The 25,337-nt window shown below is 34.1% G+C and overlaps 1 protein-coding gene across 1 annotated transcript in view; it reads right to left on the bottom strand.

Annotated features, from left to right (window-relative positions):
• BMP5 (bone morphogenetic protein 5) overlaps positions 1-25,337 on the bottom strand; it is a 112,414-nt gene that overhangs the window by 18,433 nt on the left and 68,644 nt on the right. The window contains 1 exon segment of the mRNA XM_035728572.1: positions 19,231-19,379. Coding sequence (XP_035584465.1) covers positions 19,231-19,379 — 149 coding nt within the window.

The raw sequence follows: 25,337 nt of genomic DNA, 5'->3' as shown, positions 1-25,337 counted from the left end.
TCATTCTAGAAGCCCCTGCTGGAGATGGAGTTTTGCTTTAAATTCCAGTTCCTTCTCAACGCAAAGTATTTTGAAGTAATCATGGCAATTTCAGAGTTCCTCCCTCTCTGAGTTTGGACACACCTGAATGTTTACTGAAAGGATTTCAAAACTTGTTAACCAACCTGGAAACTCTAAGAAAGAAAAGTTCCAGATGAGTTTGGAGACTCACTTTTGTCTCTAAACCAGTCTGCATCCCAGACCCTTCTGAGCCACTGGGGTGGTTGTGTATCAGAGAATGACTGCAACCGGAGCCTGTGCAGGAATGCGTTAGAGGTCAAGGTGTCCTAGAGGCTAGAAATAGATGTTGATAAAGAATCTCTCCCATTGGGTAGTAATAATAATACTTACAATAATGCCAAAGGTATTTGGAGCACTTGCTAAGGATGTGCTAGGTATTTTTCTAAGTGTTTTCCATGTGATATTTAATTTGATTCTACAAATACTCTAGGAGTTAGGTATTACTATTTTCCCCTTTCTACAATTCACTGTTGTTATGCTCTTCTAATTTAAAAAAAATCACTGAAAATTATATATAATAGATAAATAAAATAATAGAAAATAAAAATGGAAAATAAAATATATATTATGTTATATATATATATAATCATTGGCTGATATGTAGTTCCATGAAAATCACCCAAGGAGGATGAACTATTTAACCTTAGGATGTAAATTTAGTTGAGAATTACTAAAAACTCATGCAAAGTTTCTACTCTAGATACAGAAGTTACCAATCTTTTAAGAGTAATACATAATGTGGTTTGAAATATGTGCATGATTGACTCTGCCTTGCCCCCTGAGAGATGTGCATGTTTTCTTAAAATATTTATTCAGTAAAGACTGTGGAGTAACCTCAGTCCATTATAAGACCTGACCCACCTTAGAAGAAAGAAAAGGAAAACAAGTCCTTGAAATAGCATCAATGGCATTTTAGCAAATAAACTCTTGCTCTTAACAAAATTTATTTTGGCAGCATAAACACTTTTGTGTATACTTGTATTGTGCAGAGACCTTCTACCGTCAGAAAATGAGACTGTGTCATGTGAGGCTGTGCAGCTGTTGGGAGTGACACAGAGGTCCTTTAAATGTGGAGGTATTGGTTAAAAAAAGAAAAAAAAAAAAAAGACTGCGCTAATCCAAGCAGCATCCGTGGCCTCATCAATTGTCCTACAACATATCGGGAAAACTCGTTCCGTTCCCACAATTATTAAAAGGGTATCTGCCTCACAAATGCCACTACCATCCGTCCTCCCGAAGAAAGAACTTACAAATAATCAAGGCAGTAAACCTTAAATAAATAAACATATAGGTTTCTCTTTTAAATGCAAACTTATGATGGCTCTCTGCCAGAGTCTATATTTCTTAGAAAAACTCTATCAACTGGCATAAATGAAAGAGGCAGTTTGATTTGTGGTCAGAGCAGTTTCCATTCTACTTCCACTGTAACAAATGTATTAATTCAGCTCAGACTTCCTCCTTCTGGCAGCCCTTTTGCTGTAAAAAGAGAAATTAGAAGTTCCAGCCAAATACCATACCTTGAACTGACCCACTTCAATACATAAACACTTTTACAACATGTTTATTCAGGTGTAGCACTTGAAATTGGTTTAAGATGTTTCCAGTGACAGAGAGCTCAGCAAAAGAAAAAAAAAAAAAAAGAACTGAGAAACTTGACTGTTACGGAAAAGAATAACTGGCGATCTGTTCTTCAAAAAAAAAATTTCTCTCTTAGAGTACAACATAAAATGTATTTGTTGCGTGTTTATTTTGATTTTTTAATGAAGTGTTAATTTAACAGGAACTAAATTTTCACTTGTATACATCGATGACTGCAGAAATCATTTTTAATATATGATCTCTCTAATACTAAAATAGGTTGCCACAAGATGTTCACAGATGGAATAGAGGTAAAATTAGTTTTCCATTCATTACAACACACACTGCCCCTTTTATAGTTAAATAAGCACTTAACACAAAGTTCCAAGTTTCCTTGGGTTTGCAAGAGAGTTTCTTTTATTATCATTCGAAAACTTTCAATATTGTCACTTTTATCTGTGGAGAAATAATACTGCTCTAAAGATTTATGTTCTGAAAATTGTAAAGATGTGTGTATGTTACAAATATGGGTTTCTTGGGCTTTTACAAAGGTGGATATTGTGTGTGAAGCAAAGTACTCTTCAAACCAATGTGAACTCCCTTTAAAATAACTTTTGATATTATTAAGTTTCCTCTCAGTTTCCTTTTTACTTCAGCAATGAGGTGACTATTAAGATTCCATAAGTTAATGCTTGCTCAGTTACTCTTGGTCTTGAGCTCCACCAAGAGAACATTAACTATGTGACCTGCTCCTTCAGACACAATATACCTGTACTGATTATGTGAACTAAACCTTTTGAATGGCTGAGCAGTTGTTTCTGCTGAAAGTGTTAATAGGAACCCAGACTATATTGCATGTATTGAAAATAGTAAGTCTTTTATAAAATTGATTCGAATATGCTGCATTTTATTAGTAAATGTACAGTATGCTTTAGATACTGCAAATGTTACAAAGTGGCTATACCTAAAACATTTTGATTTAGGAAAATTATAAGTAGATGTGTATCACTGTGGTTTTATTTTTCAAAGGTGATGTTTGATTGTTTGATTTCTAATTAAAACCTATAGACATATAAGGATTAAAGATTGAATATATGGGTATATTATTTCTGTTTTATTAACTACAGCGTGAGTAAAGATGGGCTTTAGGATGATATCTTCCAAAGAAATGATTATTCTTTTCACACAAAAATCAAGAGGGAAATATCTGAGGCTGGGGTTCTAACCTGCTCAATTTTGTCATTACTGAAGCTGGAGGTTGGAGACTTCCAGACCTGCCACTAAGAACTTCATGCCTTTGTCTAAGCACGGGGGTCAAGATATTGTATTCACATGTGCCTAAGGGCACAACTAACTATTTGAAATTTACAGTCATTGAGAAGGTAGAGTGGCAAACAAAAGATCTATCCCAAACCTACTAGTTTTGTATTTCAGACCATTCTTTTTGGAAAATGTGACTTTCAAAATGTTTATTTCTTTAAAAAGAGCGTTATTAAAGGAGACTCTGACATAAAGCAACTCTTTAAAGGCATGTTGATATTATGAGGATAAATGGTTCCAAATATGAGCATTTAATTTCCCTGCAGAATACACAGTTTGAAAAACATTCATTTGAGGATTTATCAGTCTAAACGTTGATATCGCTCTAAGATGTTTGCATAAATTCCAGTTTTTTTCTCCTATAAACCCACAGTAATTGACTGCATAACCCAAAACACCTGGGATGGAACTTGTGCCTAAATTACCTTTCCTTCATTTCAAAAAAGACTCTTGCAGCATCCTTTATGGACTGTTTCATAGACGACAAACCAGTGCATTGTTTCTCATCCACATATCCTCCTGATCTGCATTTACTTTCAATCTGTGATTAAATTTGATTCTGGTGCTCTTAAATTATAGTTTCTGTGACTCTAAATTATACTGGAATTTTACCCTTTTTAGAAACAGATGATTTAAAATGTGCAGAATTCTCTACCCAGCATACAGACTAAATCATCTTTATATCAGATTTTAAGGAATATAGGGAAGACAGAATTTTGTCTATTTAAATTCCACATACATTTTAACTCAAATTAACTTAAATTAAGCATGTTGTAATCTAGCTATAAATTTCAACTCTGTTACAATTTGATAACATTTCCATAGTTTCTAGTTTTATAGTAAAAAACACTGGCCTATTGCCAGATATAAGCACACGGATTTGAAGTATCACAAACAGAATTTTATGTTTGTGCTCAAAACTTTTTTATTTTCAAGATGGTTTACATTGCTTATAATCTCAAACAAAAGCAAGGAAAAGCTGGGATTTTAAACTATTTCAGTGATACTGGAAACTCATAGTTAAGAGGTTGCTGGAAAAGCTTTGAACTTTAGAATGCAAGGTAGTAAGTTCTTTGATTCTTCAAAGTAATTCTGGGGCTCTATTTAATAAGCTGGGCTCTTCATGCAATGCCTTTGCTAGATGTCTGTTCTCTTTTTTATGCTGACATTTAAAAGAGTAAATTAAAAATAACCACTTTATTTTATGTTAAATATTATATATTTATGATTATATATTCATTATGAAAAGGTATGAAAAACAAAAGAAAGGACAAATGTCATAATATATGTGAATAGGATAGGACTCTGTGGCTGATAGTAAAAGAGAGAAGACACATCAGAGGTCTGAAATCCATGGAGGGCCATTGGGAACCAAATCCTGACACAGTGACATAAAACTAGGAGTTGAGAATTATCTGCAGACAAGAAATGCGGTTACAATTCCTGGAAACACAGCAGTAGAAGAATTCCATTTTCCTCTATGACTGGGGTGTGTGAAGGTTAAAGAAGTTTAAGGGGAGAAGATAGTTTTTAAAGAGTTGAAATTTGGGGGGTTAGCTCAGGACATGATCTTAGGGTCATAAGATCAAGCCCCACGTCAGGTTCCACGCTGGGCATGGAGCCTGCTTAAGATTCTCTCCCTCTCCCTCTCTTTCTGCCCTCCCTCCTCCCCTTCTCCCTTTCTTAAAAGAAAATTTTTTTAAAGACTTGAAATTTTTTCTAAGCATTTTGTTGAAGGCACTGTAATGCCCCACAGTTTGAGAAAGTGGTGGGAATTAGAAGAAAAAAAAATAGAGTGTTTGGTTAGAAACATTTGGCATGATGAGTCAGGGTGTAATGGGTCGGGGTGGGGGATGCAAAAATTTGAGAACTGCAGCTCATGAGACTTCAGGAAGGAGGGCCTGGGGCAAGAAACCTAAAGGATCAGGGCCAGGTTTGTGCCTAGTTGTGGAAGCTGTCCAGAACACTCAAGTGTTTTATTGCACCAAGGGCGGGACTGAGGTGATGGAAATGATCAGTCTCCTTCCATGGGACATCATTCTGAGATGAGGAATCTTACTGTCTCAGGCCTGACAAGCCCAACAAACATCTTTGACTCAGGCCTTATTTTCAGCTGGTGGAAATATGAATCTTAAACTAGGAACTGCAGTTTACCTTCACATAAGCACTTACTTTTTCATAGCTCTTTGCTTTATATATAGCGCCTTTCCCCTGAGACCCTACAAGCTTTACAGACATCATCTGTCACATGTTCCCAAAAGATTGGTTAGCAGTTGCTCTTACAGTCCTCATTTATTTTAAGAAAGCAGAAACATTCTTTTTATAAAACCATGAAAAGAGTGAATTATTTTTAGCCTTTTTTCCAGTTATTATGGGATTTTTAAAATAAAAAAGTACACACACACACACACACACACTTCTTTCCTTTAATAACAAAGCAGAGTTTCAGCAGAAATCAACCCAAAGGACTTTAGAAACTTTTTTGATGTGTTAAGATATCACTGAAAAAAGCTTTTAGAATTCAAACTCATTTTAGTTTGTTTGATAGCAGTGAAATTAATTTAATTTCACACTTCATTTTATCTCTAGTGGGTGAAAGTGGTCTTTGAAATGAACTTAATGCAGTTACTTGGGAAACTGATGAGTATCTAAAGGAAACATTCTTTTTTTACCAGCTTGAACGATATATGATTCAAAAGAATTGTTATCAGACAGAAAAGCATGGCTCATTAAATGTTTGATCTTTCTTTTCAGTTTGATAAATGAATGTGTGAAATGATCATAAGCCACTTCCAGAATCTTTAGTCCATACCACCAAAATGAAAGAAAATTTTGAATCTTCAGTCCATACCACCAAAATGAAAGAGAATTTTGACACCTAATAAAAGAGAGTGAAGAGAGTAAAAGGTATTTTCCAAAATCTGCAATGAAGAGCTGAAACTGAGATACCTAATACATATACTATGATGAGTGTCTACTTTTGGAAGAAAAAAAAAAAGAGTTAAGACTTTTGGGATTTAATTCTTTCCTTCACATATGAAGTTTGGATCACAAAACATATGTTTGAGTGAAAAAAAGCAGAACTTTTCTTCACCAGTTTCTCATGTCTCTAGCTCTGGCAAGAATATAAACTGTCCTGCCTCACATAAAGGACCAGTCACACCACCATGATGCCATGATGTTCCCCAGAGCAAAAGCATCCTTCTGAGCTGTCTGCATACAAAATAATAGCTGGGTTCCAAGAGTGGTACCTTTTGATCATCCTGAGTCAGCAGTAGCATCTGATTTCATAGCCTAAGTAGATCTTTCATATTTCTATCACCTATAATACTTCCACATATAAATATAACTGGTACCCAAAAGTAGTAATAAGCATGCCCTCCCAAAGGATCAAGAAAATTGGGAATTGAGAAGCTTAGCTCATTCAGTACTTCTAGCGACAAAACAGCTGCCTTCTATTGACATAGATTCATATGCCTCATATTTACCCTGTACAATAAAACAGTGTTACATTTTAAAAATGAATAAAAGAAGACTCAGAGAAGGATCAGATTTTTAATTCAGCCCTGTGAACCCTAAAGTAGTATGCTATTCCTTTAAGTACATAGTCTTCCCCTTTGTTAAAGATTGGTTGGGGCTCTTGCTTTGTTTTGAGTCTCTGCTTTCCACCTTGAGAAGACTGGAAGAAAACCATCCATCTCAGATCTGTCAGTGATACACACATGGTGTCTGGAAGAACAGTGTTATAGCTACTGCTTTTGTTAAGTTCAAGGTTGGACTTTCCTTAGTAAGCAGAAAAATAAGGATTCAACACTCCTTGCCCACCATGAAAGGGCAGGTGGTTTCCTCAGTTTCTATTCCACTCAAATTGAAACTTGTCACACTACAGAGAAATTAGCATGCATTTTTAAGGAGCTGGGATATGTCACTTCCCTATCAAAGTACTTTGCCTCTACTTTCAATTTTGATCACCTCTTGCGATACAACTATGGGCTCTGGGTTGTCGTATGCTTTTGTTTCTCTTTTGGTTTTCTTCTCGCACACATGTGCTCTCACTAGGTGTGCCAAAGTTGAATTCTCAGCAGCACAGAACACGGTGACTGCTCATGCCTTATAGAGACTAAAGCTTCTCTTTTCTTCCCATTGTGTTCTCCACTCATGATGCAAAACCAACCCTGGTGTTATTTTTGCATATGTCTTTAAGAAATATGGGTCAGCAATAAGTTAAACACACAATGGAAAGACCAATGGGAAAGACAGAGTTAACTCTAATGGATGGTGAGAATAAGGAGAATCTCATATTCTTCATGGCCCTAAATCAATATTACCATGAAAATATCTACCCCTCAGATCATTAGTTAAACCAGAATTAGAGTCTAGAATCAGAAATATAACAAACAACAAAAACTGGCATATATTCCTGACATTGGCATTTGTTTGGCAAGATTGGTGATCCATGGTTACTGTTCTGAATTAGGGAAAATCAAAAACAGAAATACAGATGTAGCCAAACACTTCCACATCCCTTTTCATTAAGGGAAATCTAAAAAGTGGTAAAGTACATCTTTCACCAGATAATGAAGCAAGACTAACTAACTCCTGTTTGTCTCTGCTTACTTTAAATCATTGATTTCAAAACTCTTTTTCATGTATGTTTTTGAGTTACGATGCTAAAATTTGGATAAGCAAATTATGTTTACCATGTGTCTCTCATTGAAATATATACATACTATAAATTAAAACAAAGAAAACTGCCATTAAAACCCAGTTTTAAAACATTGTGTATATATAATGGACATGGTAAAATAGCATATTCGAGGTTTTCCATTTATTACTGAATATATTCCATAATCAACATCTATTTATAAAGGAAAATTATTTTCTATGAATCATTATACAAGACTAAATTAGGCTATGAGAGGCCCATTCAGGGTACTGATCAGAGAAAAAAATATAATATAGGTATCAAAAAAAGACAGAAATATTTTAAAAGATATCAGAATCATGATTCTTCATTTCCAGCAGAACAAAAGGATCTATACATTCTAATCATTTTGCTTAAAATACAAGGTTTTTAGAAAAGCAGTTCACCCAGATAAGCTCTGCTCATAGAAACACAATGAACAATTAAAAACGTGTTTCATTGCCAGAGGTTTTTTTTTTTCAAATTTTTTAGGGAAGAATTATCCCAGTGTGTTGTTCCCAAAACACAATTCAGGTAGTCCAAGATCTCTTTAGGGTTGAAACAATACAACTCACAGTCAGCTTTGATGCTGGAAGGTGGGAAGGTGAGATGGAAGAAAGGATTAACTTCATACTTATTTTTTGTAAAATAATAAATGAATGAAATTTGGAAACTGCATGCTTGACTGGCCTCGGTGCATTTGCTGCACCCTGCCTTCAACCACAAACCTGAGCACGAGCTGGCACTTAAAAAGGGCAGTGAGGAAGGTAGATACAAAGATTCCATGATGGCGAATATAGATTAAGGGAGAGAAAATGGGAGGAGAACCTATCAAAATACATTAGTGAAAGACATAGCATGCAAGGGAAAAGGATGTTCGTTATTAAATTCAAAATAAAGAGATTAAATTTTGGCTAAATTTAATTACATGTTGAAGTGAATCACTGGCAGAGGAAAAGTTACCTTCTTCTCAATTTATGAATGTGTCAAATTAACTATAATCATATAAGAGGCTGAAAGAAATGCTGAAGTAGTTAGATTTAGAAAACAAAAAATACGGTTAAAATGCTATTACATTTTGTATGCCAGATCACAGTTTAATTCCAGACAGAAAATACAAAAACCCAAAGGCAATTCCCAACAGATCCACCATAAAGTTCAATTTTGTCCCATAACAATCATTATTAATAGCATTTTTTAATTTGAAAATTCTAAAAATACATTTATTTTTTCAGTTTGGAATTTGTACAAAATTCATATAATTTGTGAGAATCATAGTATATTAGAGCTTGCTCTGGAAATAAATCGTCGTTAGATTCATGGGCAAAATTCCTGAACTTTCGAAGGCTGAGTTTCCTCATGTACAACATACAATAATCATGAAGATAAAGTAGATAGACATTCCATTTAAAGAGCTAGCAAAATGCCTGGCATTTAGTAAGCTCTCAGTAAATGTTAAGTTTCCATTAGTTATTAATATTATTGCAATTGACCGTCACAGCAAACACATGGCTCGAATACTTATTTAGAATGAATTAAAGATGTATCTAGGAAGTAAAACTTAGATTAATCATAAAGAACTAAAAAATATGAAATATTAGCATGGAAGAATAATTGATGTTGGTAAAAAAAAAACACTGTGAAAATCAGGGTATCTAAAAAGCAGAGTCTTCATATAGACAGAAAGTAAATTTTGATAAATAGAGTGAGTTGGAAAATACATGAAGTATAGTTTATGAAAACTGTATATGACTAATAAGAGAATTAATAGGGTCTTGGGTTGAACAAAGTACAAATTTACCAGTGCTCCAATATTTACGTTTAGTTATTCTAGCCATGAAAGGCATATTGATGATTTTGCTCATTTCTATGCAGTGGGAAAATAGCAAAAATCTAAAGCATACAGGAAAGATTTATGTTCTCTGATGTGCTTTAAGACATTACACGAGTTAGAAAACCCATAGGTCACAGCCTACATGGGTTTGGAAAATTAACAATACTGATTTTAAACCCCAAGGGAAATCTATGTCATATTTATTTTCAGTAGACATCTAGTCATTTTTACCATAAAGATACAGGAATTCTTCTCAATGGAAGTTTTTCTGAATCATTCACATAAAATGACCAATGCAGTTGTTTCTTTTAGCCATCTTATAAATATCTCTCCATGGCTTCATACAAAGAATGATTTTTAGAAACTAATACATTGCCATAGATTAATTTATGTTTTAATGTTTTTGAAATTCTATAGAAATATGATAGAAACAGAAGCCACTTTAAAGAAAATATTCTAGAAAAATTTAGATTAAGTTTTATGTTTTATTACAATACTGAAAATGTTACTGTGGCCCTTAAAGTAAAAGAAAGTATAATCCTTCTAAATTCTGTCACAAGAGCACTCTAGAAACTAATAATTATAGATTATCAACTATGAACTTATATCTGATTCCTCCCATGACTCCTTGAGAATGTGTTTATGATTATTTTCCCTACACACACACACACACACACACACACACACACACACACACACACACGCACACATGCACTTACCCCAAAAGAAAGTTCATGAGATGTCTAACATTTCTTGCTTCTTTTACCAGTTTCTCCACCTCTGATTTTATATATCTTGAGTTTTGGTTTGAATGTAACTATTTAATACCAAGCTCCTTTAAGATGGTACATTTCTATTCACTGCACTCTCTCTGAAGATAATATTTATATGTATTTAAAGCTTAAAGTATAAATTTATGCTCATAAATTACAATTACCTGATAAATTATCTCATGCAATAGTGATGCCTAGAGAAAATGTCAAATAAATGGCAAATTCTTCCAGTCACATGTAGCTCACTTCTCACAGTACAAATAATTCCATAGCCATCAACTTCCATTTATTAGGCACTTTTTTCCTTGTACCTAAATCTGCCTTTTTTTATCTTCCCACATTGATTTCATTTCTGGACTGTGGGGTAAAAGTTCAATATTACTTATTTATTTATTTAAGTATTTGAAGTTAACTATTCTTCAACTATCTTCCTAATTTATTCTTAAATATTCATCTAAAAGTCAAGCAAGTATGCTCTAATTATCCTTAACATTAAACAGTACATAAAGAACTACTTCATTTATACTAATATTTACCTAGAACAAATCATAGGGGTATATATTCCTTCGTATTTTCAGAACATTTAGCAAGATATGTGATTCTTGCAGTTTCTTGGATGTGGAGACTCATTTATTTATTTGAAACCAACTGTCATCATCATAAATTCAGCAAAAGGGAGCCATATGGTTTTATGAACAAAAATGACTTAATTGCTTTATAAGATAAAGTTCAGATAAGGGAAGAGAATATTATCAAATCTCAAAATGTTTAAAAGATCCTCTGATAAGTGGACATAATTCAGCTTTTTGAACTTAGATAAATAATGGGGAACTGTAGTCAAAACAGCCGGACAAAAAGAAAAATATCACCCTTGATCTCTGAATTTCTTCTGCTACTTATTAGCACTATGTCAGCTGATATTCAGATTAACTAACCACATAGATCATCTGACCCTTGACACAGATAAATAGTCATCTGACAACACAGGGGCTTAATTTGGAGATTTTTCCCCTGAGGTAAAAACGACTGTCTTAGGAATCCTAAGGGTAACACAACAAACTTATTTAACCAAATACTTCCATTTAAAAATAGCAGATTCCAGGACATTAAATTTAAGCAGATATTACATTAAGAACTCTTCATCTGTCTCACATAAACATGCTCGCATTCAATAAAGGTAAACGAATCTCAAGTCAGTACCTTGTACATTTGTTTAATATATAGTGACATGAGGACTGGGATATATTTTTCTAATTAGGAATATATATTCTGGATGGAACTAGAGGGTATTATGCTAAGTGAAGTAAGTCAATCAGAGAAAGACAATTATCATATGATCTCACTCATATGTGGAATTTAAGAAACAAAACAGAGGATCATAGGGGAAGAGAGAAAAAAATAAAACAAGACGAAATCAGAGAGGGAAACAAACTGTAAGAGACTCTTAACTATAGGAGACAAACTGAGGGTTGCTGGAGGGGAGGAGGGTGGGGGAGAATGGGGTAACTGGGTGATGGACATTGGGGAGGGCATGTGATGGTAATGAGCACTGGGTATTATATAAGATTGATAAATCACTGACCTCTACCTCTGAAACTAATAATACATTATATGTTAATTAATTGCATTTAAATTTAAAAAGTTAAAAAATAAAGTTTGAAAAGCAAAAAAAGGAATATATATTCTGTAATTCAAAAGATGTCATGGAATTTTTTAAAAATCCAATTTTTTAACACAGCATATTTAAAAGAATTGCAGGATACTGCAATTTGGAAGACAATTTTTATCATTATGTTAAATTATTCTGTACCTAGTAAAGAAAATTAGCAATTAGCACACATCTCGAGGCTGTAGAAAAAATGACCAATTCCATTCCTTATTATTAATGTAGATGGAGCAGCTGTCAATTTCCAGCAGTGAACAACAGCAACAAAAAACCCCACAAGTTGGAACCCTGGGTACTAAACGTTCAAAAATACCCATTTTCAATCTAGTAGTGCTGGTAACTGAAGTCAATGTATTTTTTTTTTAAGTTTGCACAATAACGTTGGTGAAAATAATAGATTAAATTGTGCTTTTAGAAAAGCTCTGATATGTGTAATTTCTAAAAATGGAACAGAGAAAACACTTGTGTACTAACAAGCAGAAAAAAATGCTCTAATTTTGCCCCTTTACAATGTCTGGGAAATACAGCTGCTAACCAGCATGGGTTGTAATCTGAGAAGAGGCAACTGTTAACAATGGTTTGCTTCCTTGACTTTTTGGGAGGATCTTCTCTGATGTTCTTCCAATGAGTTCATATCTTCCATCTTCCAATTATTTTATAGAAAATGGTATTTATATAGTGGGGATTTTATGCAATGTGCTATAAATATCAGTGTAACATATTTAGAAAAGACTCTTTAGCAAAGACTACCAATATTTCTTTAGCCACATGTTCTACAAACATTAAAATACTACTTGTAATTCTATATTCTTTGTAAGAACCCATTTTGATGCTAAGAGGCTCATGAAGCCAAATACTAGTAATTTATACTGAAGCATCTTTGGGTTGGGAATTTTTTCTTTCTTTTTTTTCTATTTTTAAAGATTTGTTTATTTATTTTAGAGAGAGAGAGAGTGCACGAGCCAGGGGTAGGGATGGGAGAGAGGGAGAGAGAGAATTTCAAGCATACTCAGTGCCAAGTGCAAAGCTGGAGGCAGGACTCGATCTCAGGACCCTGAGATCATGACCTGAACTGAAATCAAGAGTCGAATGCTTAACCAACTGAGCCACCCAGGCACTCTTAGAAATGTTTTCTGATGGTAATATAGGCCATCCTTTAATCAGTTATCCCTATATATATAAGCCTATCAAGTGACAAAAAGCTTGTTTCCCTTATTTTCATTGATGCAATTAGTTATTCCCTAAATATCTATATTTTCTAAGAATAAGATGATTGGGACTCAAGAAAGCTACTGTATTAAGTACTAATAATTTGATCATCTCTGGTACCTATGAATATCTAACCAATACAAGCAATCAGTCATGATGCATATCTCTGAATGTTCACCTTTATTGACTGCATACCCCAGACTGGAATATATTTAAAAGTTTCCTACCAATAATCACTTTATCAGCCAAAGTTATTAGACATGAGCAGCATAATAACATAGTTGTCTATACACTATGCTGCTAACTCAAAGTTTAAGAACATATCAATAATCTTACCTTTTTCCAGTGGACTGTCATCATCTAAAAACCTCCTTAAATCATCCAATCATCTGTGCAACCTCCTTAGTAAAAACAAACAAACAAACTCTATCCTAAGTTAAATGGAGTACCCCCTGGAGTAAGTACAAAGTCTCTGTGCATTCTCTCATCCTGATATTCAGCATAAGGACTTTTTATTCCTGTCTTACCATGTGCCAGGTACAATCACCTAATACAGCATCACACTGTCCTTGGAAGGATTACTATAACTCATTTTATTAATGCTATGTCTAAAATATGAGCTACTTTGTCAGAGTCAAGATTTGAATCTAGTTTTCCTAATGATTTCTTCTTAGAATTTATATTTCCAGAATGGAGCTATTTGTTCTCTTTATTTATCCTCCTTATTTAAATTAAATATCAAAAAAAGAATCAAAACTTTAAATTCTCATCTGTAGCAATAACTATAAATTTATTTATCTTATATTTAAGCATCAATTACAATGGAATTTAAATTGAGAGTTTAATACCTCTGAAATCTGTTTTCTTGATTTGGCTACAAAATTTAGTGGAACTTTGAAATCTCTATCTATAAATCTGAATTTTTACCTTGATACACTTGGAGGTTATGCCACAATTTCATTCGAAGAAAAATGGATATTAGCATCTTATTTAAAAAAAAAAAAACTTATAATGTTTCTTGGACATTAAACAATACTCTGACAAAACAACATTTTGATGACTTGAATACAAATGAATCAGAAACATACGGATTGAATTTTCTTTGACGTATAAGTGGGTTTGAATAGAAAGGAAAAAAAGTCATTGGCAAAATTCATTCTGAGTATTGCCAAACCTAAAATGTCTGAAAACATAGGATTTTTTAAAAGACATTCTAATGAACCCAAAAATACTCTTTGTTTTTCCATCTCTAAATTATTCTGTAAACCCAAGTTTGAAAAAAGAATTGATTTACTTGGAAGGTGTAAACTATATAAAGCATCAAACAGTGGGAAATTATAGTGTTTGGAGGGAAATTCTAAGTCTTAAAATCTCAGTTAAATTACTATCTGTGTAAACTGTGTACATATATATGTACAAAGGATAATGATACCATAGATTTATCAACAATCTTAATAAAGACCTAATAAGTCAGATAATGTATTTTTTATAATTTGGGTAGCTGAAAATCTTAAATTATAAACCAGACCTAAGCCTACTCATTTGCTATCTATTTATTTATTTATTTTAAAGATTTTATTGTTTGACAGAGAGAGAGAGACAGCAAGAGAGGGAACACAAGCAAGGAAGGGGGAGTGGGAGAGGAAGAAGCAGGCTTCCCATCGAGAGGGGAGCCCGATGCAGGGCTTGATCCCAGGACCCTGGGATCATGACCTGAGCTGAAGGCAGATGCTTAATGACTGAGCCACCCAAGCGCCCTTCATTTGCTATTTAAAAAAGAGTACCTATCTTATCACAGAGATTTATTAACCACCATGAGAGAATGCTTGAGAACTTTAAAACTGATTTTGCACAAGTGGATCCAACCACTTGCCTGGAATCTCTAGATTTGACCATTAAGAAGCAGCAATGTTTCTTTTTTGTTAGCCTGATCATATGCTTGCTTTATTTTGCTGAAACAAACATGAGGAGTTTGGAGAATTATTCTGTATAAAAAAAAAAAAAAATCAATAAAATATCCTTAAACTCTCCTGCCAAATCCACAACAGTTCATTTGTCAAATTTCTAAAAAGAGTATTTCGTAAACTGACATAGTTTTCACAGTTCCTCTGAGGAATCATAATGCTACCTTTGATTTCAGCAATCTTTTGATTTCCAAAATATATACTTCAGTCTCTTACCTTTTTTTTTTTTTTTTTGCAGGAGCAGGATAATCAAAATTTAATAATATGCATCATTGATTTTCTCCTCAGCTTATAACTGAAACCATTTTAACTACTGTACTGGGAGATGGGTACAAAATTCTGCCCCTGAGTTACACCAAACTGATTTGGTTAATAATCACCCAAAAGTTACACTTTGGAATGTCTTCTTAGGAGTAACATGTTCGGTGGCAGGTGGCGTATAAAAGTCTTTTAAGTCGAAAACTCATTCAGTGATCACTCAAGACATGTTTCCAATACCTACCCACAACCTTCATTGTACCAAGCACAGAGGGTGCAACTGTGAAGGAGCAATACACATCCTATGACCTCATGAAACTGACCTTCATTCAAACATGTAATCACTTATGGTGTTGCTGTGATTGATTAAAGTGGCAGGCCTGGTTCTTTTATGATGTGTGATCAAGCAACAAGAACATATCATACATAAGTGAGATTTCATTTTCCCTCCATGATTTGCCTCCAAATCACTTTCCTAATAGCATCTGCAGTCATATTTTAGACATGAATGTTGTTCTAGCCGACTCTGAACTATTGACTTTTTCCAGACCATACCATGCCATTTTGCCATTCTCTGCATTTACTCACAGTGTTTCGTCATCCAGGAATGAATTCTTTCTTCCTGTTCTCACCACCACTCCACATACTCTCACAACTCCTTCTCTTCTCACCTCCATTTCTTTGAATTTTATTCAACTGACCTGGCTTATAAGTTACCTGAACCACAGACCTTTTGGCTCTGTCCTATCTGGAATTAACCCTCTCTCTTCCATTTTCCTGGAGTGTCTTGATGATATCACTGTTTTTAGCATTTAGGACACTTTACTTTTTCTAAAATTAGCTACCTATGTCTGTCTCCCAGATTGTATTGCCCTTTAACATGTTGTCTTCCCTGTGTAGGTACTCAATAATTTTATGTCTAACAAGTGAATAAGTAGAATCAACGAATGAATTTGAAAGCAAACTTTCCTGAGTATCATCCAGTCATGACTACCAATTACTTTTGCTGAGAAGTAAACGTATGCAGAATCCATTATTGCAAATTAAAGATAGTTTGTCTGCTCTGTTTGAAGCAATATCGCAATATCATGTTGAAAACATCAGCAGTAGTAATGAATGAAGCAATAATAAGCTGAAGCACCTGGTTATCCATATTAATAGAGAAATGTCACAAGTAGACTCTCCATGAGGTTGCAGTTAATAAAATTAAGGTGCCAGGAGGGTCACTTTATTTCTCAAGACCAAATATGCTCCAGCTCTGGTGAAAATCTGTTTTAAGTATTGCTTAAATGCACAAAGCCAGCTTGCCTAGCACATTTAACCATTTTAATATTTTCATATTATACAATATTAAAGAGATAAAGAAAAGTAACAAAGGCTATAGGTAACCTAACTCTTAAATAAAAGATTGGGAAGCCTTTGAAAAAAAATGAAATATTTATTTTAGATTCAAAAGCAAACACAAAGCCCCCCATATATAATACCACAATAATTTAAAGTAAAATTAATATATATAAGAGAAATAAATCGAGGAGGGCGGAACTCCAAAATATAAAGTATTCTTGGGAAGAGACTTTCTCTTCCCAAGAACTAGTCATCTATAAATTAAAAGCAAGACAGAAGCCAAATTATATGGATAGTAAAGCAAAGAGAACCAATACAGAAGAAGGAGTGGAAAAAAACAGAAGAGAGAAATTTCAGAATTTTCAAGTGGGGTGTGAGTGGGTAGGGAATGAAAAGGCTGATCATATATCATAGATCTCCTGAGTTGTTTAGACATTTCAAGCATCTCCCCAAGGAGAAGACTGGGAGAAACACATACCAGTAATTTAATTTTTCTTCTTTGGGCCACATACCAGGGAAGAAACGACGGCTCACCCCCACAGTGCTGATTTCCCAGTCACATTTCTGACCATAAATGTACAGTAGTTTAACATTGTAAGGATTCCTGCAAGATTATTTAAATATGGGCTTTTCTCCATCTACATTTATAATGCTTGAACTCTGAAAATCCTTAATGGTAATCTCAAAGCCATAATTGGAAAATAGCCTATAATTCAAAATATTTGAATTGTTCATTAAAAAATTAAAATGCAGCATTGTAATTAAAATCTATGGAAAAGTCTAGATTTAGTGGGAAAATGTCTGAAACTGGTCAATAATACTAAGAACTCTTTCTAGATCAAGATCTGAAGCATGAAACTTTCACTAGATGAACTCTGTAATAAATTTAATTTGTATCTGTCAGCCTCATTTCATATATGCAATCCTTGGAGTACCAACATTGGTTATAATATTATTCTTAGGCTGTAAATCTGGTTATATAGGTAAAACAATGCCACTCTGAAGTCCTATCGCTTATAGCAATAGACCCCCTTGCAAGAGATCCAAGTCAGACCTAACTTCTACTTAACTCTGTATTTATTAAGCAAGGCTTTAGTGTAATATAGCAGAGGACTGAGTAGGGCAAACTCTAGGGCTAATGTGTCTATTGCCTGAGCCTGCAGAAAACTAAAGGCAGTAAAGCTTAAATAAGGCACACCCTCTAATTAATCATCCCTTTATAAACTACCTTCCCTGTGCCTAGCCCTCACATTTGCAGGGTGTGGGGCAAGAGCACAACGTAAGCCCACTTGGTCTACATCTAAATATGTAAAAAGTACTAACAAATCATTAAATAAATTATGTTCTATCCTATTATCATGACAAATATAATTTTACATGACTTGAAAGTCCAGATTTGGATTTAAAATTTTTGGACTCTTTGAGTGATCAAAGGACGACAAGGCTCTGAATAAATTGGTCTGGGCTTCCCTGGCCTCCTGCTGTAACGTGCAAAGGCGCCTTTTACCACAGTCTTGGTCAATTCTGTTCCATTTGTCTGAAATGCCTGCGCCTGACTTTTTCCCCTAATCACATCTTCCTGATCTTTAAGACTGTAGTTTAGACTCACTCACTGATCTATACTTGTAAATCCACTGGGCTCTTCTCAGGATGCAGTATCACCATTCACTAATATATCTATGTGATCACTACCTGAGCCTCACTCAACTTCAAGCCTCATGAGGCATTTCTGCACTTGCTTACTGTTTTATCTCCAGCATCTAGCCAAGCATACATACCACACACTGGTGCTCAATGAATACTTGTAAGCGCAATAATTTCTGGAGCTTCTTCAAAATGAAGATTTCCTACAGACCCTCCCACCCAACAGGTGATTCTGAAGCTGTTGTCTTTGACCAAATATTGGAATATGCTAAGACCTAACGATGTTTATTTTCTGCAGTACTTTGTGCTCTTTTGTTTTATCTCCATCTTCCCTTCTCCCTTTTTATTATTAATAGCTCCTCTGCCTGTTTCCCTGACACCACTGTATACATATAATATATATACATATATATATCTTTGTTATTTTTAGTCATTTTGAGATACCTTTTACATATAATAATATTTATTTCAAGGTACAGCTTATAAATTCTTACAAACTATGTAGTTATATAACTACCATCATAATCAAGACATAGATCCATAGCACTTTTATAAAGCTTTCTTTTGGAGTTATTATATTATAGTAGTGCTACTTGTTTGTGTACAGGTCTTCAATACTAGATTAAAAACTTCTTGAAATCCAGAAACAATATCTAATTCTTCTTTACCCCTCCAACCCCACTACAGAGCCTCAAAATAAAGGTGTGTTGGGAAAATACGTTTACAAATCAATTAACTAATTAACATATTGCACTATCCTATGGCAGGTGCTACCTTGCACATCGTTAAGTATAAAACATTCTATTCTATCTTGGTTAAATTGTATAGAAAGCTGTAAATCTTAATGTGTCAAAACTAGCACCACAAAAAAAACATATTCGAAATTCATTGCTTACCATCTCCTGTTTCTGCACAGAGTTGTAAACCCAAATTATTCTGTGGATTAATTACCCAATGATTGCTGGTCACAGTGATATCAAAGACAAGCCAACCCACATCTAAAGCTTGGGCTTTTCTTGTGTCTAACAGGAACAGATCTGCATCCCTAAGGAGAAAAAGAACAACAACAAAAAAGTTAAAAGTGTGAAAAAAAAGATCATCATTTCCTATCCTTAAGTGAAAACATTCCAAAAGCACTCTTTAAAATAACAAAAGTTAAAAAAAAAAATAACAAAAGTTAATTAAAGAACAAGGGGAACAAGGGACTCAAGTGATGAGTAATAAGATACAGAGCCTTTTATTGTTGGCCTCCAACCCAAATCTGGTGCAGATTAGTAATAGCTGAAAGTAATTCCCATTTTCCTGCTCTTCGCTGGCCTTTACAGACTGACTTAGTGGTCTAGATTTGGGCTCTGATAATCAGTGTTCCCTGAAACCCCTGTCTGTAAGTAGCCTTCCCTGGCAAGTGCACTCTCAAGGGCTAAACTGGGTAGAAATGGAAGGGAAAGTAGCTACTCTAATTTGGATGAATGCGGATTGTCGAAGGAATGGAGCAGGGAAGGGCAGGATGTGATGCAAGCATCTGCTTTAGAGATAGTTTTCCCTTATTTTTCATTTTCATTATACTTGGGTTTTTTTTTCCATTATATAATATGTATTTTTATTTTTATTTCATTTTCCATTTTGATTATATAATTATTTTATGGATACCAAAGGCCAAGAGAGGCTCTCAGACTGCACCATTGGATTAAAGGATGAATCCCATGAATGGAGCAGCAGATGCACCCTGACTTGCTTTAACATCTTCTGCATGCATAAGACCCCTGAGGACAGTAACGGCTATGATTATGAAAGTGTATGTTTTGGAATAGTCTCCACAGTGTCACTGTGATTAACATTTATCAATCTTAACTTTAGCAATTAAATTTCCAAATGTATGAACATTTGTTGAATTATAGTGACCTGCTTTTTATTTATTATTTCCTTACTACAGGCAGCCTCTGATCCAAAAGTTACATATGTCAAACATTTCATCCTTACAACAGCTCTTCTTCAAAGTAGCATAGAAATATACTATTATGCATTTTTATGACGTTTGATCCTGTGCTGAATCTGGGTAAGGACATATTATTTATATGAGGAAAGGTAAAGCTATGCCATAATCAGCCATGTTAAATACTGTTCTGCATTTGCCATCTAGTTGCATCACACAAGTCACTTCATAGGTGGCTTACAAAATGTAAAAAACAAATTTTGAGTAAAACCCAATTATGTATATATATTATTTCTTAGGAAAAATACTCTATTATCATTGAAAATTTAACTATTTTTAACAGAAGTGAAGATTCTTAATGTTTTAGAAGCTGCATCTTCATTTTCTTTATTTCAACTTGATTTATTTCATTCTTTCACTAACCTAGAGAAGTTAAAATAAAATAAAATTCATACTTTCACTAACCTAGAGAAGTTAAAATTTTCTTGATTTATTTCATTCTTTAAAATAAAAGTGAAAATTATGATTATTTAAATCATCCAGCTACCCTAGTCCCAAGGATGCAACAACTTTCATTCTCTTTCACAATTTAATCATAATGTTTACCAAAAGGAGGGGTACAGACATCTTTTCATATCGAATACGGGACTCAGTTTGAGATACCGAAGACATATGGCAAGCATAAACTACAATGCAATGAAAATATTCCACTAGTTCTCACTTGGATTTTAAGGACCCATTATATTCATAGTGTGACGGGATATCAATCCAATTCTCCCTCTTCTTCCTAACTTGGAAAACTCATCAAGTAAACAGAATCTGAGAAAACACAAATTATCCTTAAATTCTTGAGATATTTGGTGAGTATCTTTGAAGCTATACTATTGGAATAATTTAATCACATTATCGGCTTCTGAAACAGAAGGAGTCACCCTGTAGCTTGGGAAATACTCAAGTCCTACCCTGCTGTCAAGCCTGCTTTCAATTTGAAATATGGCATAAATGTTCTACTAAACTCTGCAGAGTTTATAATGCTACCACCTTGGCATGAAATAAACAAACATTTGAAGAACAAAAAAGAACAAAGAGGTAAAATTTGAGAACAATTTCCACTAAGTAACAGATGTCTTTAGGTAGTTATCCAGGTAATATTTTCTATTATTTTTAAATTATGCTATTTTTCCAGAAAAATATCCCCAAACTATCCACATCCAAGTACGCAAATTTTCAAGCATGTCTGTGAAGAAAATGGTTTCAATTTTAATGGCTATATTTAGAAAAAGCATCAGCCAGAGGATTCAAGCAAGCCCTAAATATCTGAATTTCAGAGATGCAACTTTCAATTCATTGGAAGGTAAATCAAGGCAGATGGTATGGTTTGAAAAATCCATATATTTCTAGTTACCCCTCTGAAAAACTTTGAAGTTTCAATTGCTTTCATAAGCTCCATGGGTTCCTATTCCTGAGCAAAGCTATTCTATTCTTGACTGATAATTGCTATTCTTTAATTTTTCCTCTCTCCTTTTCTAGGAGCTCTTCTGCATTACCTACAGACAACAGAATACACTTTGGAAGAATCAAGTCTATTACTAATCAACACAATGGTTACAATTCTGCAATTTTCACTCATGTAATACCTTTCATAGCAGTCTCTTAAAAATAAATCCCTACCCGTTCTGTAGAAAATTAGATGCGATTTCTTTTGAAGTACAAAATCACTCCACTAAAAATGGAACTTAAATCACTGGAAATAGTAGAAATACTATGTCCTATGAACAGTATAAAATAAACCTGTTAATGTTGCCCCATCTTACTATTTTTACCTGACATTTTTATAGAAATTCTTGAAAAATCTAATAAAAGTTATTTTAAAATACTAATTCATTTAAAAGGAATGCAGTAGAGAGAAAATATATGTAGAAAAATGTATTTATTTGTAGCAGAAATAAATCCATAAAAAATTTCTGTATATTGTTTATAATCATAATAATGAAACTAAAATTAAAATCTGCATTCTAGCAAAGGCAATAAAGTCCATTTACATGGATGTGTATAAGCAAATATTTCACAATGGTATTGTGTTAGCTTTCTAAGGCTGCCATAACAAAGTACCATAGATTGGGTGGCTTAAACAACAGAAATGTATTGTCTCACAGTTCTGGGTGCTGGAAGTCTAAATCAAGGTGTCGGTAGGGCTGGTTCCTTTGAGAGCTATGAGGGAAGTATCTGTTCTAGGCCTGTCTCCTTCTCTTATAGTTGGCCATCTTTCCTTGTGTCTTTCATATAATCTTCCCTCTGTGTGTGTCTCTGTGTCCAAATTTCCCCTTTTTATAAGGACACCCTAATTGCCTCATTTTAATTTAATTATCTCTTTAGAGACCCTATCTCCAAATAAGGTCACGTGCTGAGATCCTGGAGGCTCAGACTTCAATATATGGATTGGGGGAGAGAGGGGAGCATAATTCAACCCCTAATACTATTTTAAAATATTTTTTTACAAGCAGAAATTATCCTGGATGTGAATGTTCTGGGTTTGTTTACATTAGGGCAATTATCAACATTGAAATGTTTTCAAAAACAAATATGTGAAAGTAAACTTATGTTGATTAAAATGATTCATAATCACTAAAATTTGTATTTTAGTATTTGAGTATTTGTCTAGACTATGATATAAATCAGCAAATAATTTCTTACACAGCTAAATGAAATCATCATGCAGTTGTTAAATACAGTTATATTTAATAGATAAAAGATTTATAGCATAGATACATACATACACACATTTAGAGTTTGGTACAAACACATTTGCGCAGATCTTACATTAATCATGACCAGAGGCTTAAACATGTCTAGTCATGGGGAATTGGTGGACTGTAGATACTGATTCGCAAAGGTGCTTTACATTTTACTGAGAGAGGAAAGAGTTTTGTGTCTGTGCCTTAGGAGTCTAAAAATACTAGAAGGGTAGGAAGCATGGGTATTTCACTAAGGACTAAACAGCGGGAGCCAAAATTCAACAAACTTTGAATTGTCATCATACCTACAACTCGAAAGTATAGATTGATGGAATGAGAAAATTGAAGTTATATATTTAAGAATGTGACAACAGGAGAGCTAAAATTTATCTTACCATCTTTATGTAAATATCAATGTAATGTAATGATAAAAAGGATTTGGGGATCAGACAGAGCTTGAATAATTAAGGAATTCCTCAGTCTCAGTTTCCATATGTTTAAAATACAGTATGGTAACCCCTGCCTTAAAAGATTTTGTAAAGACCAAATGTAATAGAATCTGAATATCTATCTAAAGGAGAGGCAAAGGGCGCCTGGGTGGCTCAGATGGCTAAGTGTCTGCCTTCGGCTCAGGTCATGATCCCGGGGTCCTGGGATCGAGTCCCGCATCGGGCTCCCTGCTCCTTGGGAGCCTGCTTCTCCCTCTGCCTCTCTCTCTCTCTCTGTCTGTCTGTCTCTCATGAATAAATAAATAAAATCTTTAAAAAAAAATAAAAAATAAAAAAAAAAAATAAAGGAGAGGCAAAGTATAGGTGAATTTTTACATGGTGTGTCATAACACAGACGGCTCTAAATTGCTTAATTTTGACCTGTGAGGCTTGGGAAAGTATTATTTGGGGAGGCACATTACGATCAAATGACCTGAGTCAAGGTTATTTGGGGATGCTTAGAGATGTTAGCAATAGAACTGGTTACAACTAAAGGAGAAAGGAGGAAGAACGACGATAGAGGAAGGGGCAGAATGAGGATGGGAGCAGGGAGGAAAGGATAAGGAGGGAGTGGAGAAAAAGAAGACACACAAGGAAATCCAGTAACTCTTCCTGGGTGTGTTGTTTTGAAAAAGCCAATAATTGGCTGTCTTTGTAAGTCACGCTCTTAAAAATCACTTACAGGAGCATAGAGTCGGAAGTTGCATTGTGGATATCACATTTATCCATCTAGAAAAGCCTAAAAACCAACAACAATAAGAAAAAAAAATGTGTGCATACTGGTGCTTTTGATAACATGATATTTCCCATAACAGTATCATACACAGATTGAAAAAATGCTATTTTTCAGACAAAGATGAACCTGAAGATGATGTGGTTTGTAGTATTGTGATACGTGACTCAAAATACAGCGATAGACCTGATGTCAAACATGCATGTAAAAAGCTTGAAAGTTTCACCTATGTATTTTGAGGGTAAAACAAGGAATATGACTATATAAATATTTTATATGACATGATTAAAATATATACACATAATTATATGAGTAAATTTTTTGTTTTATTTAACTGCATTCATTATATAGCTGTATTTATAAACAAATCCATTATATAAATACTCAGTTTCTCCCTCTAACTTTTTGGATCTTTTACTTGGGTAAAGCAGATATCATTTTTATATGATCATATCATGATTATTTGTTCTCCGTATAATCAGGCATACACAGTATGCAAACACGCCCAGTATGCATGCAGTTCTGAAGGTTAACTTTTTCTACTGTCTGAATAGCTGACTAAAGGGTGTGTTCTCATTTTAAAACTAAATAAAAACTATGACGAAAAATGTCTGATGTGAAATTAGCTAGTCTGGGATTCTACCTCTGAAGGTGACTAAAATTGATCAAAGAATACTAAAACTAAGTGGGATATAAATTACTTAGCCAAACTGTTATTTTATTGATGAGAAAATTTAAAGAGAGATCAAATTATTTCTTATGGTTACTCAGCTAACTGGGAGACCATATCTCAGTTCTCCATATTTCATTTTCAGAACTCTTTCCCTTATATTATGGCAGCTCCCTTGAGTCCCAAACTATATTTTGACTGCTCTCCTTATACCAAAAGATCACTGGTTTTTGGACTGGAATACCAAAATGTCGAGCTGAGCCACCAGCCTAAAACAAGATGGTAGAACTGGAGCCAAGGAGTGACCTGAGACATTTTGTAAATTTATTCATCCATCCATTCATTTACTCACTCTTTCAATTTAACATGTATTGACTCCCAGTATGGGTTTTATACTATATCAGTTTAACTAAACTGGAACTACCCTGTAAGGTTCTGGAGTAG

The sequence above is a fragment of the Zalophus californianus genome, chromosome 7 (assembly GCF_009762305.2).
Source record: "Zalophus californianus isolate mZalCal1 chromosome 7, mZalCal1.pri.v2, whole genome shotgun sequence".
Lineage (NCBI taxonomy): Eukaryota > Metazoa > Chordata > Mammalia > Carnivora > Otariidae > Zalophus > Zalophus californianus.
Note: the sequence above shows the minus strand (reverse complement) of the source record. Positions and strands in the feature narration are given on the sequence as shown.